Source organism: Garra rufa, chromosome 10 (assembly GCF_049309525.1).
Source record: "Garra rufa chromosome 10, GarRuf1.0, whole genome shotgun sequence".
Lineage (NCBI taxonomy): Eukaryota > Metazoa > Chordata > Actinopteri > Cypriniformes > Cyprinidae > Garra > Garra rufa.
The window spans coordinates 42,983,857-43,003,951 of NC_133370.1; the positions used below are offsets into that span (position 1 = coordinate 42,983,857).

The window sequence follows — 20,095 nt, forward strand, 5'->3', positions numbered from 1 at the left end:
TACTGCCCTTAATCTGAGAGTTTCTAACCACAGCACCGCCATTCTATTTTCGCACGCAACAGCAGTGAACCAGTTCTAACGCTGTGGCAAAAGTTCGAGCAAAGCATGCTAACTGTTCTGTCTTTGGCTTCACATATGAGCACAGAACACTATTTAGAGTTGTCTCCTCAGAGGAGACAAGAGAGCAGTGGATTTATTGATTTTTTTAATTACTGTATTTTACGCTGCTGCCACACAGATCTAACCGACCATTTTTTAAACATATACTTGTGTGTCTTTGAATGTTTAAGCGCTATAAGACATGTAAGAGAATTTAGTTTAGTACTCATATGCCATGTTACAGCCGCTTTCTGTGCACATGCTTCAGATGTGTGCACTCAGAAAACCGTACATCAGAAGTTTAAACTAAAATGGTTAAAAAATGCATGATTTCAGCATGATAGACATGATAATCAAAACCAAACAAATGGTATTCAGCAGAATATCTGAGCAAGAGCTGTAAAGGCACAGCCCTATTGTGGAAAAGGGGAGATTTAAAGAGCCATGCGCAAAAACAGCGTGTTTCTGCTTTCATTTTCAAAATTATATAATAAATGATCTGTGGGGTATTTTAAGTTGAAAGTTCACAGACACATTCTGGGGACACCTGAGACTTATATTACATGTTGTAAAAAAGAGGCATAATAGTTCTCCTTTAAAAGAAGACGACTTACCCTGGGAGAAATAGCTTGCAAGCGTCTCTTCCACAGGGGGCATTCTCGCATGTCCTCAACCACACCCTCAACATTATTGTCATCCACATGCTGAAAAAGATGCAGCCGAGCCGTTTATGGTTTGTCCCATGTTCTAACTCCATGTGAAGGTCGGTAAGAAAGGGGAGACTCCTAGGGGAGGGGAGGTCATGACCAGCTAGAAAGCACTCGTCCAATTTGGCACAGGTGGGCTTTTGCCTTTAGCGTGACCAGACAAAATCAAACTTTACATCCAGCATTTCCGTTTATGTGGGGAGTTAGGTTTGGAAGGTTCATTGCTTCATTTTTATCGTCATCACCGACCACATCTATGTCCTTACTCTCATTAGATGAGCCCAATGAAGCGCTACTTGTGGAATCAGATGACCAAAGAAAATCAAATCAGATGACAAAAGAAGCTAAGCACTCGAGCTTACAGTGGAAGCTTTTGAAAGGTCCATGCCTTCTCACACTGCAATCTGCATGCCAGACCTGCAAACCCTATGGTTTGAGTCTATGCTGTGCCCCAGCAGCAGCAGGACCTGAACCATGAAACGCTTGTCCCTCACAAAGAGAGAATCCTGAACTGAGCTTTCTCATTGGAAATCATTTGCATATTTGAACCCTTTGGAGCATGCTTGAACCCATTGGGGCAGCCGTGGCCTAATGGTTAGAGAGTCGGACTTGTAACTTGAAGGTTGCGGGTTCAAGTCTCAGGTCCGGCAGGGATTGTAGGTGGGGGAAGTGAATGTACAGTGCTCTCTCCACCCTCAATACCACGACAGAGGTGAGGTGTTATATTTCAACAAAATGAGAAAAATGTGGACATCTTCATCCTGTTCAAACGTTTTCACTCCCGGCTCTTGCTGTATTGTGCTTTTCTCTGCACATATTTAGATATGACTATGTATGTGAAGGTGTAAACATTGTAAAAATCTATTCTGGTGCAATATTTTGTCCCCTCAGATTTCCATAGTTCAAGACTGTAAATACAAATTTACAAATCTGTGGTAATCAACAACCTCAGAACATTTTTGTACTTTTTGCAGCAGATAGAAAGCTTTGCTTTGTTTAAAAATGACTCTCTCTGATCACTTGTCTTTGTGCTTGTTTAGGAAAAAGCCCGTACCTGATGTTCACGAACAGGCACGAGATCAGACGCATTGACCTGGTGAAGAGGGACTACACACAGGTGGTTCCTACTCAGAAGAACGCAGTGGCTATTGATATTGATGTCGCCACCAACCGCATGTACTGGTGCGACCGTTTTCAACACAAAATATACAGGTGAACTCATCTTGACCTTTTAGTTATTATGCTGTAAATATAGAAACGGTTTAGACGAACACTTAAAAGGAAGCTGTGGCCATTACTATGAGAGCCAGGCTTCATTTAACAGCAAAGTGCTGCTTCACATGCTTGTGATGTGTTAATTATTTTAAACTCAGGAGATATGGCTCAATTTATTTACATATCCCTCCCTCACGCACTCAGACCGTTACCCTCTAGATAACACACTCTCTAATGAAATTAATTAAAATGAGATGCAGAGAGGCAGAGAGGCAGAAAAACAGCACTTACGAAACATTTTAACTGCCATATTACTGAAACAAAGATTAAGCGGGAGTTCCATTCAGAATATGTATATGCACATTACCGCTCAAACATTGTGGGTCCGCAAGATATTCCTGTGATGCAAAGCTGAATTTTCTTCATCATTACTCCAGTCTTCAGCGTCACCAGATCCTTCAAAAATCAATTGGATATCCTAACTTTATAACTTTTTAATATGATGACAGCAGCAATGATAAAAGCACTGTGTAAAGCACTGTGTAATGTACTGTAATACAGGAAAGGTTCTGACTCTTGCCAGTTGAAGGTCTGGCCCTGTTACAAATTGATTTTAGAAACTCTTGACTCATTTTTCCACGGTCCATCTCCCTTTCCTCCTGATTGCACATTCCATGTGATCTCACTAATTGGGGACATTCGCTATTCTAATAATAGTTACCTCTGCGGCTGCCCAAAATTGTATGCTATCTTATTAAATGGCAGTACTCTGCCCTGCCCTCGCTCTTCCTGCCTGCCGTCTGTCTCTTTTGGACTTATAAGTGAGGATAAAGTCCAAAGTCATTAGCCGTAACTGCTCCTCAGTGAGCTTGAACTAGTTTGGGATGATATTGAAGCTGATAATAGAAGGCTGAGGGTGAGTTGAGGCCATCTGTTCATTTAGACACCTGTGGCACTCATGAACACTTCAGTGAAAATAAAAGTATTAGAAAGCAAATTTAGTTAAAACTGTTCATGATCAGTACATAAATTGATAGAAACCATGCTTCAGGAAACTATGTTTGTATAGGCAACTAACCAGCAGTTTATTGCATACTGCACATTTTATGTGACCCTGGATCACAAAACCAGCCTTAAGTAGCATGGGTATATTTGTAACAATAGCCAAAAATACATTGTATGGGTCAAAATGATAATTTTTTATTTTATGCCAAAAATCATTAGCATATTAAGTAAATATTATGTTTTATGAAGATATTTTGTAAATTTCCTACCATAAATATATCAAAACTTAATTTTTGATTAGTAATATGCATTGCTAAGAACTTAATTTGAACAACTTTAAAGGCAATTTTCTCAGTATTTAAATTTGTTTGCCCCCTCGGATAGTTGTGTCTCAGCCAAATATTGACCTATCCTAACAAATCATATATCAATGTAAAGCATATTTATCATTTGTAAACATGGACCACGAAACCAGTCATAAGGGTCAATTTTTTTAAATTAAGATTTATACATCTGAATAAATAAGTTTCCATCGCTTAAATAAGATTTCCATTCATTAACAGTGCATAAAGCAATCATTGTAGTGTTTGTCAGTTTTGGTGACACATGATCTCTTTAGGGAGTTTTGCAATAAAAAATTTGTTTGTACATTACTGTTTGAATTTTGGGGTCAAAATAAAATAAAATAATTTATTTATTTATTTTCAGAAATGATGCATTAAATTGATCAAAATGGACACATAAACACATTTTATGTTACTAAAGATTTCTATTTCAAATAAATGTTTTTTTTTTTTTACTTTCTATTTATCAAAGAATCAGGAAAAATGCATTTCCACAAAATTATTAGGAAGCAAAAACTGTTTTCATCATCATTTCAGCAAATCAGCATGTTAGAAAGATTTCTGAAGGATCATGTGACACTGAAGACTGGAGTAATGATGCTAAAAAGTCTGCTTTAAATCACACCAATACGTTTCATTTTAGAATATATTCAAACAGAAAACAGTTATTTGAAAATATAATATTATTTTACAATATTGCTATTTTACTGTATTTTTTATCAAATAAATTCAGGCGCAGTCAGCATAAGAGGCTTATTTTAAGATAATTTAAAATATTTTACTGACTGCAAATTTTTGAACGGTAGTATTTTAATGTGAATTTTGGGATATTGCAAATAGTGCTTGATGGTGTCGTTGTGAGCTGAGGATTTTTTCCCTCATTATATCATTATGTATAAAACAATCACAACTGAAGTCATGTGATTTGACTGTTCGACTTGGCATATACAGTAGTGTGAACAAACATTCTCTTTTCCCCGGACATGTTCTCTTTTTGGACTTAAAAATGCGTCCTGCTGGGATTCCTAAATTGCCCAAAATGTCCAGGATTCGGCTTTTGCTTTCTACAGTCACCATGCATTGTGTACGTTTTTGTATTAAAACCTTGTGTGGGACTGTTGTTTTAATCCCGCTCCCACAAACATTCTAATATTGAATATAATTTTTGCGCATCAATATGCTTTGGATGCATCTCTTGTTGGATGTAGGGTTGCCAAATCTGCATTTGTCATGAAATTGGGCTGATTTTAAACTGTTGTGGATTGATTTTCTCCCGTTGGTTAAAAGTTTGAGATATTGCATAGATTCCATTTGACTGAAATGCTTGTATTGAAACATTTTGCATTCTACCTGTGATAAAACTGGTAGATATTAGTTTTGTGAAGGATGGCCACTGTGGTAGGAAGCTTTTTAGCTGTGTTTATGATCAATCTGCATAACGGTGACTGTAAAATATGTAGTTTTGGTATGGAAATGACATATTTTGATACCAAAACTAGGACCCCAATACCCCTCGTCCTTTGTCCTCTTTTTGGAAATATGGTCACCCTAAACTACAGGCAAACCAAAATTTATTCAGACATCTTTAACATTTCTCTCATTATCACAGTATATTCGCTATAGTTCAGAAAATGGTTATTAAATATGACAAGAACTGTCAGTTGAACTGTGTCAGAACAAATTAATTTTGAAAATGAAAATCTGGAATCTGAGGGTGCAAAAAAAAAGAAAATCGCCTTTAAAGTTGTCCAAATTAAGTTCTTAGCAATGCATGAAACTAATCAAAAATTAAGTTTTTATATATTTGCGGTAGGAAATGTACAAAATATCTTAATGGAACATAATCTTTACTCACATTTGACTGAAATGCTTGTATTGAAACATTTTGCATTTTACCTGTGATAAAACTGTGGTAGATATTAGTTTTGTGAAGGATGGCCACTGTGGTAGGAAATGTAAAAATATGTAGTTTTGGTATGGAAATGACATATTTTGATACCAAAACTAGGACCCCAATACCCCCCGTCCTATGTCCTCTTTTTGGAAAACGTCTAGGTTACGAAGGTAACCCACGTTCCCCGAAGGAGGGAACGGAGACGTTACATTGGGATCTCGCCTGAGAGACCGATCACCTCTGAGCCTTATTAAAAAGGCCAATTGAAAATTGGCGAGTGGACGTGCGCGCCGGCCACGCCCCCGTACATACGGGTATATAAGATGGCTGCGCGCACCACTCAGTCAGGCTTTTGCTGAAGAGCCGGGAGAGCCCGGCGTCAGCGCGACGCCAGGGACGTGGCAGGGGAATGTAACGTCTCCGTTCCCTCCTTCGGGGAACGTGGGTTACCTTCGTAACCTAGACGTTACCCCTTCAGTCGAATCACTTCGACGTTACATTGGGAACAAACCCATGGAAAAGGCCACGACCCTGACGCCGCGTTACGCAACAGCTTCACGTGCTGACAAGTATACGTGCCGGCAGGCGAAGTGTAACGTAACCTTCCCAACGCCCTGGGGCCCAATAAGGGGGCCCCTCCAGGGATGCCAGTTGTACTGAAGCATGGGTTGGGGGGGGCGGAGCACATGAAATTTTACATGTGGAAATAAGAATAATTCAATATATCCATAAAAAGTTTTTTGGGGATATACGAGGGAAACAGCGGTGTCCTCCGCTGGAATAACAAAAAACTAAGCCACAACCTGCGGGGCGAAGGAAACCCAGGCAGGATCACAGTGCAGGACTACTCCGCGCCTAGCCCTGACTGCGGGGCAGGAGGACCCAGGGTTCGCCGGAGGGAACATTCTGGGAAATAGCGCACGGATCCACGTGGGAATGGCGCAGCAAGCCGACACCAGCCGGTCTTCCCGCTCGCCTGAGAGTCCCTAAGTTAGGACACGGGAGAACGGCCTCTACGCAAGGTTGGAGAACCAAGCGAAGGTAGGGTGTCGCCCAGCCCGCAGCTTCCGATTTTTACATCTGCTGGTGAGGTGCCATGAACCAAGGATCACGGCTGTCCCTGGGTATAACAGGGAGGGGCATCTACCACCATTTAGCCAACCTCAGTTCGGGGAGCATTCCCTTTCTGCGAATCCCGAGGCAGATGAAGCTGCTGGTGCGGCTGAAGTGCCGAGTGATTCAGTCTCACATATTTAACGACACAACATCGCACGACTGGGTCTGCCTCCTCCAGAGCAGAGCTTGCAGGTCTACCACCTGGTCGCGGAAAGGCGTGGTGGGGACCTTGGGCACCGAGCCGGGGTCTCGACGGTAACGTGGAGAACGCCGGGCCCGAATTCTCGACACACTTTGCTGGCAGAGAAGCTTATAGGCCCTCTTGATGGGAGCCAGGGCAGTCAGGAGCGCTGTCTTAATGACAGGAACTTTAGCTCGACTGAGGCCCGTGGCTCCAACAGAGCGACCCGCGGCCCTGAAGGGGCCTGAGCTTGTCGGTAACTTACCCTCTTAAGGAAGCCGGGGCAGTCAGGAGTGCTGTCTTACTGACAGAAATTCTAGCTCGACTGAGGCCCGAGGCTCCTGAGGAGCACCCCGCGGCCCCGAAGGGAGACGGGGGGGTCCCAGAGGGTATGAGGCGTTACTTGACAGAGAAAACTTGTAGGTCTCCTGCCCTCTTAACGGGAGCCAGGGCGGTCAGGAGCGCTGTCTTGATGACAGGAATGCTAGCTCGACTGAGGCCAGTGGCTCAATTGGAGCGTCCCGCGGCTCTGAAGGCGACGGAAAGGCCCCAAGAGGGTGTGGGGTGCGTTCTGGGCACCTCTGGGAAACCTCACGGCCAGTGAATGCTTACCTACTTAGCTCCATCTACTGCATGTGATATGCGGCGAAGCAGCGGCATATACTTAGAGTGAGGGGACAGTCTGCGCTCAACTCTCCTGCAGGAAGGGAAGCATACTGCAACCGTGTAACTCTGTGGAAAGCCAGCAAATAGACCTCATCTCAGTGCGAGCCTGCCTAGTCAAGGGAGCTCGGTACTGAGTGATAATTGTATCACGGCCTGCGAAGGCCGGAGAGGTCTGGGTGTCATCCCGTGCCCTACAGGGAGGGACTGCCGCGAGGGAACGGTTACTAGACCTGAGCCTGGGTGGGCCATTCTTGTAGCGCAACCAACAGACTTACTCCTCGTCCTCCCTGGACTTGCACAGAGTCTGTGCAAGGAGGCTCGCTGGGGAAGGGCGAACTTGGGCCCCGGAGGACAGCTGAGTGCCAGCGCTGCTCTGAAAGAGGCAGCTGGTAATGGGAGCAATCGGGGGCGAGCGGATGTGGCTGGCCTACCGATATGCTCCAAACTAGCTGCGTCACGGGGTGGAGTCGCCATCCTGCAGGTGGTGGACTGCCGTGAGAGCCGATAGGCTGCACGGTTGAGTTTACCTGCTTCAAGTGAATGGCCAGTAGCAAAATCTGCCACGTACTCCCTGGGAGCAGATGGAGAGGCTGTAAGCCTCTGTCGTACATGGCAACCCAACCCGTGGTGAGCCACGGGCTGGCTTGTCGGCCAAACTGCGGGAAAACGCCAGTCCGGAGTGGGCCGAGATGCCATGCCCATCATGGGACTCGATCGTGCTGAAGCGGTCTCACATGAACAAGCTTAGCGGCTCTTAGCGGCTAGAGCTGTCATGTGCCCCAGGAGCCTCAGTTTGAGAGAACCGCTGTGTTGTGCCTGATTGATTCAGGAACTACAGCACTGACTGCGCGCTCTTGGTAGTAAGGCGGGCTGTCTTGAGGACCGAGTCGGGCTCCCGACCGAGGAAACGAATTTCCTCGGTTGGCCTGAAGGACCAGATGGCGGGGGTGCCGAGGCACCAGGTCCCAATGTTCGCACAACGGAACTCACGAGTGGGCTGGTAAAGCACCAGTCGAAGAGACGGTTGAAGACGCGAATACCTGTCTGCCGAAGAGGGGACAGGGGAGCTCCCATGGCCTAAGAAGGCAGGAAGGAGAGGGACTAGCCAAATGGAAGCACCTCGCGCTGAGCGCTCGATCCCCGGGGCAGACCGCCGAAGGGGTGTGCGCCGGGGAGATCGAGACGCGACAGCGGGTGCCCTTCAGGCAGATGGCTGCAACCCAGCCCTGGAGACGGAAACATACTTGTATGTGCGTCGTCGTGAGCATGTGTGCCGACAGCCTAAGAAGGGATCGGAACAGAGCTCCATCCAGGGCGGATGTTAACCCACCACTCTAACTGGACACGTGAAGTCAGGACTCTTATCAAACCCCGACCTCGTCCCGGCTGGAGAGACAGGCTGGATCGCGTCCTTCGCCAGTAGGAACGCGACCTCCGCAGGCAGAACAGAGGCACGCCTGTTTCTGAATAAAGAATGTAAGGGGTACCTGTGAGTCTGGGCGGACGCCTGGAGCCGGGCCGTACCGTCCGTATCAACCAGTGTAGTGGTATCAAGGGAACGTTGACCGGCGTGACCGTGGAGGGGCAGCCTGGGGAAAGACAGGGAAGGAGACAAAACCCAGAAGGATAACGTCCTGGAGAAGTGTCTAACTGCACTAAGCAGTGCTTACCTACTTCCCTGGTTCCCGCGCTGGCGACATCCGGTCCCGAGTCTGGTTCCGAGGAGTGGAAGTGCTGCTCAGGAAGGAAACTCGGGGCCGGGGCCCCAGAGGTGAGAAGGCTGGGTCTTTCTGTGATTTCAAATGACCGGCTAAGTCCCGCTTCCAGCGGGAGTGCCGACAGAGTAGCTCTCTCCACCTCCGGGGGTGCTCGCATCAGGGACGCTTCGAAGCTCGCCTGCGAGGGTCTTCCGTCGCAGGACCCTGAGAGGCGAGCGGCGTCCCTCTCCCACGGGCGGCTCGACGTCGGCTGCGAGCCTGGATCGTGTGGCTCAGCAGGGGACGGAGCTGCGGGGGGACGCCCTCGGCGACAGGCAGGCGGAGGCGGGGGCCCAGGCGGCGGAATGGTAACTTCGCGGCGGGGCAGGATATGTTGGACGGCCTCCGTCTGCCTCTGGACCGTTGGAGCGCCAGAGGAGATGCCCAGCCCGAACGACGGGGAGGCGTACTGCTCTGGCATCTCGACGGGGTATGCTGATGGGCGGAGGATCGCAGGTTTTGGGGCCGGCGATACGTTCGACGCCGCTGAGCAAAAACCCTTCACGGTGTCGCCGAATAGGCCGCTCTGGGGAATGGGAGAGTCGAGAAAGCGAACTTTGTCGGCCTCTGCCATCCGGGCCAGAGTCAGCCATAGGTGGCGTTCCTGGACCACACAGGTGGACATCACCTGACCAAGGGGACACGCCACGACCTAGTAGCCCGAAGGGCGAAGTCAGTGGCGGCGTGGAGTTCTTCAAGTACCCCCTGGTCAGGACCACTCTCGTGCAGGCCTTAAGGTGCCTTTATTTTACCTGGCACTTTTGCAGTGTTGCCATGGCCTGCAGGGCGGGGCAGCGTGTCGGGGGGCGCAGAAAAGGCCCAGCCGATGAGGGCGGAAGAATTTCACATGCCCAAAAAGGGAGACGCGGAGGGCCCCACCAGGCGGCCGCGCCCGCGGGCAAAGGTGCACCGCGATGGCGCGCCCGACCTGGGGGACCGCCACGTACCCCTTGGCCGCCCCGCCATGGAGAGTGGCGAGGGGAGAGGAGCTGGAAGCGCGTCAAATGAATAGGGCGCCGTAGATTTTGTCAGCTCCTCATGCACATCCGGTCAGAACGGGACCGGGGGGGAGCGCGGCGCTGCCGCCGGGCCCCCCCCAGGAACCAGTCGTCCAGCCTAGAAGGATCGGCCGGGCCCCCTGAGGAACCTTCAAACCGATCCCCCCCGGCCGCCCGGAGAAGCATAGCCTACAGTTCGACATCAACCTCCGGGGGGGCAGCGACCATGGGTGGGCGCCGCGCCGCGGGAAGAGATGTGTCACCGTCTGACTCTCCCTCTGATGCTGTGACAGACATCTCATCCTCTGCAGGAGCACCGAAGGAGACGCTCAGCCCGCCAGGCGGGGAAGCGTCTGCTGCGGAAACTCAACGGGACCGCGCTGAGATAGAGAGGTCCGCAGGGCTTTTTGAGCCGGCGGAACGCTGTCTATCGTAATTTGAATGTCCCCCCCCTGCGCCCCACCGCGGTGGCCGAAGAGCATAGGCGGCTCAACGGCTGACCACGGGAGGGAGGCGGGGGGAGCCAGCTCGCGAACGAGCGGCGGGACTTCAGCGTGGTCATGGTCATGCTTTCACCGCATGAACCATTCATGAGCACCACCCCAGTGTGCTCAAAGCCTAAACACGTGAGGCAGCGCTCATGTCCGTTTGCTGAGGAGAGGAAACTACCACATCCAGAAACGCACGGCCGAAAAGACATCCTGAAAAGAACGTCTAAAACGGCCGCTAGAAATTGCTCTTTTGTGATCCCGGTTTGCCCAGGGAGGCGCCGCGGGGCAATGCACTCGCCGGGGCTGCTCGCTGGAATGCAAAAAGGCTTTATATGGCCGTGAAAACGGCCGCCCGCGGGACCGCGCTGGCGGCTGCCAAACAATGCTCTTTCTGTGAAACACTCTTTTAGTTATGGCAGCGCAGCAGCAGGAGGGAGCATGAACTCTGAAGAACTCTTCTCGGCTGTTTAGAGGCTCGACACATCGGCTCTGAAAGCAAAAGTCTGACTGAGTGGTGCGCGCAGCCATCTTATATACCCGTATGTACGGGGGCGTGGCCGGCGCGCACGTCCACTCGCCAATTTTCAATTGGCCTTTTTAATAAGGCTCAGAGGTGATCGGTCTCTCAGGCGAGATCCCAATGTAACGTCGAAGTGATTCGACTGAAGGGGTAACTAAAATATGGTCACCCTAAAACAAAGGCAAACCAAAATTTATTCAGACATCTTCAACATTTCTAAAATTATCACAGTTTATTCACTATAGTTCAGAAAATGGTAATAAAATATGACAAGAACTGTGTCAGAACAAATTCATCTTGAAAATGGCAATCTGGAATGTAAGGGAGCACAAAAAATCAAAATATTGAGAAAATCGCCTTTAAAGTTGTCCAAATGAAGTTCTTAGCAATGCATAAAACTAATCAAAAATTAAGTTTTGATATATTTACGGTAGGACATGTACAAAATATCTTCATGGAACATGATCTTTACTTAATATCCTAGTGATTTTTGGCATAAAAGAAAAAGGGATAATTTTGACCCATTTGACTGAAATGCTTGTATTGAAACATTTTGCCTTTTACCTGTGATAAAACTGTGGTAGATATTAGTTTTGTGAAGGATGGCCACTGTGGTAGGATATGTAAAAATATGTAGTTTTGGTATGGAAATGACTTATTTTAATACCAAAACTAGGACTCCAATACCCCCCGTCCTATGTCCTCTTTGGAAAACTAAAATATGGTCACCCTAAACCAAAGGCAAACCAAAATTTATTCAGACATCTTCAACTTTTTTCACATTTTCACAGTTTATTCACTATAGTTCAGAAAATAGTAATAAAATATGACAAGGACTCAGAGTTCAACTGTGTCAGAACAAATTCATCTTGAAAATGTCAGATAACTTTGATAGAAAGGTATGTAGTGGACTATAGTCAACAAAAAATTATACAGCTGTTAGTAAGACAATATATACACAACTATCAATGCTTTGTTGACCAATTACCAAGCATTGCTTAATTTTGTTCAGACTGTGGTGTAAAAAGGTTGCATTAACAATTAAAGAAAAAACACTTGCTCAGGTCAAAGTTTCTGAATAATTTGTGATCCCAAATTTGTATGTGTTTTTATTGCTATCCTCAATTACATAAATGAATATAGTGTCCTGCACTCACTAGTAAAAAATTGGTGTCTGAATAATTTTTGACTTGACTGTAGTTGCAAAACCTCTAACTGTCTGCATGTCTCTGCAGTGCTTACATCCACGAGGCAAGCGACCCATCTCGACACGTTACTCTGATCGACTCAGATCTGCATTCCCCTGAGGGTCTAGCACTGGACTGGGTCCAGCACAACCTCTACTGGACCGACTCTGGTGACAGAACCATCTCTGTGGCTTCAGCGGATGGCAGCCGGAGACGCGTGCTGATTAGCACCGATCTGAGCGAACCTCGAGCCATCGCTGTGGATCCAGAGAGAGGGTGAGCAGCTATCAGACACATCTCATCCAAATGACAAAATCCACAAAAGGCCAGACTGCCTTTAAAGGTCACTGAAATGATAAGGGAAGCTGTCAGTGACATGCACATGGAGGCTGTGGAGTATTGCAGAGGAAATGTTATTGAATTCTATTAATCCATAGAGATAAGCTTACTGCTCATATAAATGGTTTTAGACGTGTTGTTGTTTGCTCACAATGGTGAATACCATAAAATGGTGCTCTTGTTAATGGACAAAGCTATTTTAATTAGTCATTTACGATTCCTCTAGTTCTTGAGATAACATTGTCCTTTGTCACTGACAAATAGAAGTCTTGGCAGTAAAAAAAGAGAAAAATCTTTTACACATCTAGTTTAAAACCTCAGTTAGAAATGTTCTATTTGCATTCATGATTGTGTAATTTAGTAAAATTAGAAAACATTTTGATGACTCTAAAAATGTGATATGTATCCAGCAAGTGCATTTTTCATACTTTACAGTAAATTTTTTGAGATAAAGATAAAAACAAAATGGTTTTTTGGCAAGCATCATGTATATGAATTATATAATATTATTAGGTTTTTTAGAGAATCACACCCTATGACATTCAGTGTTGTTATTGTTAACAAAAACAAGAAATAAAACATAAATATATAAACAAACTAAATTTTTGCTCATTGCAATAAGTCTGAAATATGAATATATTCTAAATTGAAAATATGAATACATAAATATTAGATTAAAAACTCAAGACTTGACAAATGTTGCCTTGGCAATGTTTGTTAAAGTACTAAAAATGCTAAAACTGCAAAATAAATAAATAAAAAATACATAGAAAAAAAATAAAAGTGACAAAAGCACATAAAATTAAAACTCAAGCTAAAATTTTAATGAAAATATAAAACAAAACAAGAATTTAAAAAAATCTATTAAAAATTATTCTACTTAAATTATCTGATTTTAAAAGACTTAATTTCCTGTATGACATAACTTCTCTGCATGACTTTAATATGGTTATGATATTCATTTGTTTTTCTATTAAATAATAATAAATACTATGTCACACTACTTAATAACAGCGTTCGTACAGATACTGTAAAATGAAATTACAGGACTTTCAGGGACTTTTCAAGCACTACTTTTTTGATTTTCAAGGAATTCAATCAGAGATCTCCCTTGTCGAACAATGTCTTCCATTTCAAATTCTAAAAAAGAGAAATAGATTAATAAAAATATACTAATAAAAATAGCAAAAAAAGTCGGCGCCGATAGCCTTGTGGGCAGCGTGTCGACCTATAGCGCCGTTGCGCTCCGGGTGTCCAGTGTTCGAATCCTGACTCGAGAACCTTTCCTGATCCCACTCCCCATCTCTCTCCCACTTTGCTTCCTGTCATGTCTGATCTGTCCTATCGTAATAAAGGCAAAAATGCCAAAAAATAAATGATCTGAATCAAATGATTCGCAATCCGTGCTCTAAAGTTCCGTTCTAAATCAAATGATTCACAAACCCACACCGAAGTCCCGATCTAAATCAAATTATTCAAAAGCAGAAAAAAAATTCATGAACCTGAATCAAAGTCATGATCTGAATCAAATGATTTGCAATCCGCGCTCTGAAGTTCCGTTCTAAATCAAATGATTCGTGAACCTGCACCGAAGTCCCGATCTAAATCAAATTATTCAAACTCAGAAAAAAAGATTCATGAACCTGCACCGAATTCCTGATTTGAATCAAATGATTCGCAATCTGTGGTCTGAAATTCCGTTCTAAATCAAATGATTCACAAACCCACACCGAAGTCCCGATCTAAATCAAATTATTCAAAAGCAGAAAAAAGATTCATGAACCCGAACCAAAGTCATGATCTGAATCAAATGATTTGCAATCCGCGCTCTGAAGTTCCGTTCTAAATCAAATGATTCGCGAACCTGCACTGAAGTCCTGATCTAAATCAAATGATTCAAAATCAGAAAAAAAAGATTCATGAACCCGCACCGAAGTCCCGATCTGAATCAAATGATTTGCAATTCAGTTCCAATCTAAAGCAAAAGATTCACGAACCCACTCTGAAGTCCCGATCTGAATGAATTGATTCACAATCCGTGCTCATAACTTCCAATCTAAAACAAAAGATTCACAAACCTGCTCCGAAGTCCCAATCTGAATCAAATGATTTGCAATCCAGTTCCAATCTAAAGCAAAATATTCACGAACCCACTCTGAAGTCCCCAATCTGAATTAATTGATTCACAATCCGTGCTCCGAACTTTCAATCTAAAACAAAAGATTCACAAACCTGCTCCTAAGTCCCGATCTGAATTAAATGATTCACAATCCGTGCTCCGAAGTTCCAATCTGAATCAAATGATTTGTGATCCACGGTCTGAAGTCCCAATCTGAATATGATTTAGATCGGAACTTCATATCGTGTATTGTGAATCATTTAATTTGAATCATTCAATTCACTATATGATTCACAAATCTGTTCCGATCTAAATCAAATGAGTCCCAATACGCAGTTTGAAGTCCTGATCTGAAACAAATGATTTGCGATACGTGACCCGATTGGAGCACTTTGAAATAGCAAATCATTTTGCGACGCAGTGGTTTAACTAATTCAGAGTTCCGAAAAGCTCTGTTTCACCCATAACTACATGGGTTTTTTTTTTAATAATTACAAGCAATGTTAAAATAAAAAAATAAATGGCTCTTTTAATTTGTTTTGGTTTTTGAATCAGCGAATAAATGACTTAATTGATTTGGTTCATCTGTTCCTCTTTTCGCATCTTCAGCCACGTATACAACGACACTGTCAGTACTACTACTGGCTTAGCTTTATTGTTTTCTGACATTAACTGAATCAAGCAAAAAATTATGATGTATTTTGAATTGTGTGAATTTTGCATGAAAAGATATGTGCTTATTTACAAAATTAAACACTTATTTCATAGATACATTGTCTTTCAATAATTCAAGCATTTTTCAAGTACCTTTTCAGGAATATTGCTATTTTCAAGGGGTTTCCAGGCCTTACATTTAAAAAAAAAAAAAGAGTAAAATTCAAGTCATTCAAGCACTTTAAGCACCTTTTACAAACCCTGTAATTAGGTTATCTTTTTAAGAATTATATTGTTTTAATGAGGCTTTTCTCTTAATTTTTGATATCAAATATTATTAACTTACTAGAATGTAATTTTTAACTCCGTAAAAAAAAATCTAAATTTATTTTAGTTCAGAAATCATAGATGAGGTGCATTCAGGTCCTGTATGTATGAATTGCATTTTTAATGTACTTTTTGAGGGAAAACAAATTAAAAAACACTTTCTTCTGGTAAATGCTTTGCTTTCACAGGTTCATGTATTGGTCTGACTGGGGCATCAGGGCCAGGATTGAAAAGGCTGGCATGAACGGAGTAGATCGACAGGTGTTGGTATCTGAGGACATTGAGTGGCCCAATGGAATCACACTCGGTAGGCGTTATTATGATCGTTCGCTTCGGTTATTTATGCTATAGAAAGAGGAAGAGGAGTATTATTAAGATAGTCTTGTGAAAGTCTAAAACTGAGCTTTATAAATCAGTAAGAGTGAACAGTACCGTTGTATCTCTGAATGCAGATGTGGTTGGTAAGCGCTTGTACTGGGTGGATTCAAAACTGCACCTGATCTGCAGTGTGGATTTAAACGGGGCCCATCGCAGAGTCATCCTGTCCTCCAGCGAGAGACTTGGCCATCCGTATGCCCTGGCTGTGTTCGAGGTAAGTGAGCCTCCTAAATACCTGTGTACCTGTGTGTCTCAGTTTCTTCCATTTCTTCTATTCTTCAATTTCTTTTATTTCTTAACACCAGCTAGTCTGTTTATGTGTATTTATCAGTCCATTACAGTGAATTTAACTGCTGCCCAAGGCTGTCCACTCCAGCACTTAATAATAACTCCCACTCACACTGCTGAGAAGCCCTGGTCATATCGCTCACACACAGGCAGGGCCGACTGGAGAGTATGTAAATGAGTGTGTGTGTGTGTGTGTGTGTGTGTGTGTGTGTGTGTGTGTGTGTGTGTGTGTGTGTGTGTGTGTGTGTGTGTGTGTGTGTGTGTGTGTGTGTGTGTGTGTGTGTGTGTGTGTGTGTGTGGTCAACATCTTAGAGTCGACTTAGCACTAAAGCCTTTCGTCTTTTCTCTTTGTGATTTATTAAAATGGCAGCAGTTCCAGGACTCTGGCCAGTGATGTAGTCCAACTCCTCCCTTGCATCTATTTTTTTACTTCACATTACTTTTTTTTTTTTTTTTTTGCAAAATTGAGCATAACATTTTAGTAATGCTCTGAACCAAATTTTTAACCATAAAACAACTACACTATCAGTCAAAACAGTTTTTGAACAGTAAGATTTTTAATGTTTTTTAAAGAAGTCTCTTCTGCTCATCAAGCCTGCATTTATTTGATCCAAAGTACAGCAGTAAAACTGGAAAATTTTGGAATTTTTTTACTATTTAAAATAACTGTTTTCTATTTGAATATATTTTTAAAAAAAAATTATTCCTGTGATTTCAAAGCTGAATTTTTTGCATCATTACTCCTGTCAGAAATCATTTTAATATTCTGATTTTCTGCTCAAAATTCATTTTTTTATTATTACTTTAGGCAGAATTTTTTTTCAGGTTTCTTTATCATCACTTTTGATCAATTTAAAGTATCCTTGCTAAATAAAAAAAGGGATTTCTAGGTGTGTTAAAGTGTATAATGTTACAAATACTTTTTATTTCAGATAAATACTGATTTTTGGATCTTTTTATTCATCAAAGAATACTAATGAAAAATACTCAACAGTTTTAAATATTGGTGATAGTAATAATAATAAAAACAATAATAATAGCAAATCAGCATATTAGAATGATTTCTGAAGGATCACGTGACACTGAAGACTGAAGTAATGAGGCTGAACATTTTGCTTTGATCACAGAAATGAATTACATTTTAAAACAGTTATTTTAAATATAATTTTAATAAATTTAGCTGTACTTTCAAATAAATGCTGGCTTGTTGAGCAGAAAAGACTTTAAAAACATTACAAATCTCTGTACAAGTGTACAGAATTGTAAAAATATAGATTTTCTATAGCCAATGGTAATATTAAGATAGCTAAAAAATGCTGATATTTATTTATCGCAATTTTATAAATCAAATGAAAAGCTTTATACAATATTTACTGGTGGTTGAGCTTTTTATTGGATTGTACTGATTTACACTACCATTCAAAAGTTTGGAGTTCAAAAGTTCAAAAGTCTCTTATAAAATACAGTAAAACAGTAATGTTTTAAAATATTATTACAATATTCCTGTGATGCAAAGCTGAATTTTCAGCATCATTATTCCAGTCGTGTCACATGAGCCTTAGAAATCAATCTAATATGCTGATTTGCTGTTTAAGAAACATTTCTTATTATTATCAATGTTGAAAACAATTGTGCTGATTAATATTTTTGTCTAAACTGTGATACATATTTTTCCAGGATTCTTTGTTGAATAGAAAGGTCAGAAGAACAGCATTTATTTGAGACATGTCTTTACTGTCACTTTTGGTAAATTAAATGCATCCTTTCTGAACAAAGGTTTCGATTTGTTTTAAACTTTTAAATGGTAGTATATTTAGTCACTTAAAATATCCAAATATCACCTGATTTACTACTATAATTACACTCCTGTCCAGTTACAATACATATATTGCATGCAATTAAGAAGGATGTCAGTAGAATTGGAACTGATGCAAACTACCACTACTGTTAACCCACTAAGCAGACATGGTTAAATCTCAAAATAGACAAATATCAGCAATATAACTGTCCTGGGAGATAGATAACCTATCACTAAAGCATCTATAGAAATGCCATGGTTAGGTGAGTGGCTATTATGGGCTGTGGAAGACGGTGGAAATTGATTGAAGCTGTCTCAGAAGCCACTTTAAATGTAAAATTGAAACATGCTCAGAATTATTCATGTTCAACATCCTACTTCAGTGATGTATTGTATTTTATGTGGGACAATTCCCTTTATTGTTTTGCTGCTTAAGCTCAGCGGTCTCCATGGTAACGTAGGGATGGGTCCTGGGCAGAGTTATGATAGGAAGAAAGAAGATTATAGTATTTTCACACAAGCATGGCTCAAGTAGTGGTGAGCACACTAATCTAAGATTGACTTCCTCTCACAGCAGAGCAGGGCTGAATGCTGAAGGGCTGTAGTCTTACACACCTACACACCAGCCGCAGAATTAAAGGTCGTGCTGGGCAGAGAATCCTTCTGTCGATTCACCCCAGTAACGGAGCTTCTACAGAAAACAATGTGGGACTTTTTAATGTGGAGCTTTTTCTTGGCAGATTTATTGCTTGTGAGAGACAAGGCAGGTATTGTCTTACCCAGGATGCTCTTTATTGAATTGATTTCCATTGTTTCAAGCAATCTTCAATATCTGTGATGCAAGCAGATTGATGAAGAGATGCCTTGCCTTTTGTATGTGTATTTACATCACTACCTTTTAACAAACCCATTACCTGAAATATTGAATGATGCATGCTAAATGTGTCCCCCACCATTGTGCTGTAGTATGAGTCATGTGTTTTGAAGAGAGTAGAACTTTTTAGGCAATCAGATTTTCCCTGCCAGCCACCTAGCAATGTTTTAAAACCACCTAGAACACCTTAGCAAAAATGTATAAACCACCTAGAAAGTGTTTGCAACAACCTAGCAATGCCTAGCAACCACATGGACCACTGCACACTTCACTGAGCCACTTGCTCACTCACCTAACGTGATTGATATGTGACATAAAAATCTGCACCCAGTACACAATAGCAACACCTTATCAACCTCTTAGAATACCCTAGTTACACCACTACCTAGAAATGCACTTAAACCAACCAGAACACCCTAGCAACACCATAGAAATCACCCAGAAATGCCCCAAAACAGTCCAAAACACTTTAGAAACACCATATAAACCACCTAAGACACCCTAGCAACCACTTAGTACACCTTAACAACAGTTTTACCTTGAAATGCCCTAAAACCACCCAGAACACTTTAGCAACACCATAGAAACCAACTAATAGACCCTAGAAACTGCTTAGAACACCCTAGCAACACCATAGAAACCACCTAAAACACCCTAGCAAACACCTAGAACAACTTAGCTACAGTACCACCTAGAGACGTCCCCTAAAACCACCAACACCCTAGCCACACCATAGAAACGACCTGAAAGACCCTAGCATCCACCTAGAACACCCTAGATACAATACCACCTTGAAATGCCCTTAAACCAACCAGAAAGTCATAGCTACACCATAGAAACCAACTAAGACAACCTAGCAACCACCGTGAACACACTAGTTTGGTGGTTAGATGGTTTCTATGGTGTTGTTAGGGTGTTCTAGGTGGTTGCTAGGGTGTCTTAGGTAGATTCTATGGTGTTGCTAGGGTATTCTAGGTGGTTGCTAGGGTGTCTTAGGTGGATTCTATAGTGTTGCTAGGGTGTTGTGAGTGGTTTTAGGGCACTTCTGTACAGTAGCTAGGGTGCTTTATGTGGTTGTCTTAGGTGGTTTCTATGGTGTTGCTAGGATGTTTTGGGTGGTATTAGGTAGTACCGTAGC

At 42.7% G+C, this 20,095-nt stretch overlaps 1 protein-coding gene across 1 annotated transcript in view; it reads left to right on the forward strand.

The window, feature by feature from the left end:
- The window catches only part of LOC141344591 (low-density lipoprotein receptor-like), a 170,382-nt gene that overhangs the window by 141,906 nt on the left and 8,381 nt on the right, over positions 1–20,095 (forward strand). Inside the window, exons 13-16 of the mRNA XM_073849466.1 lie at positions 1,847–2,018; positions 12,229–12,456; positions 15,808–15,926; positions 16,072–16,211. Coding sequence (XP_073705567.1) covers positions 1,847–2,018; positions 12,229–12,456; positions 15,808–15,926; positions 16,072–16,211 — 659 coding nt within the window. The remainder of the gene's footprint in view (positions 1–1,846; positions 2,019–12,228; positions 12,457–15,807; positions 15,927–16,071; positions 16,212–20,095) is intronic.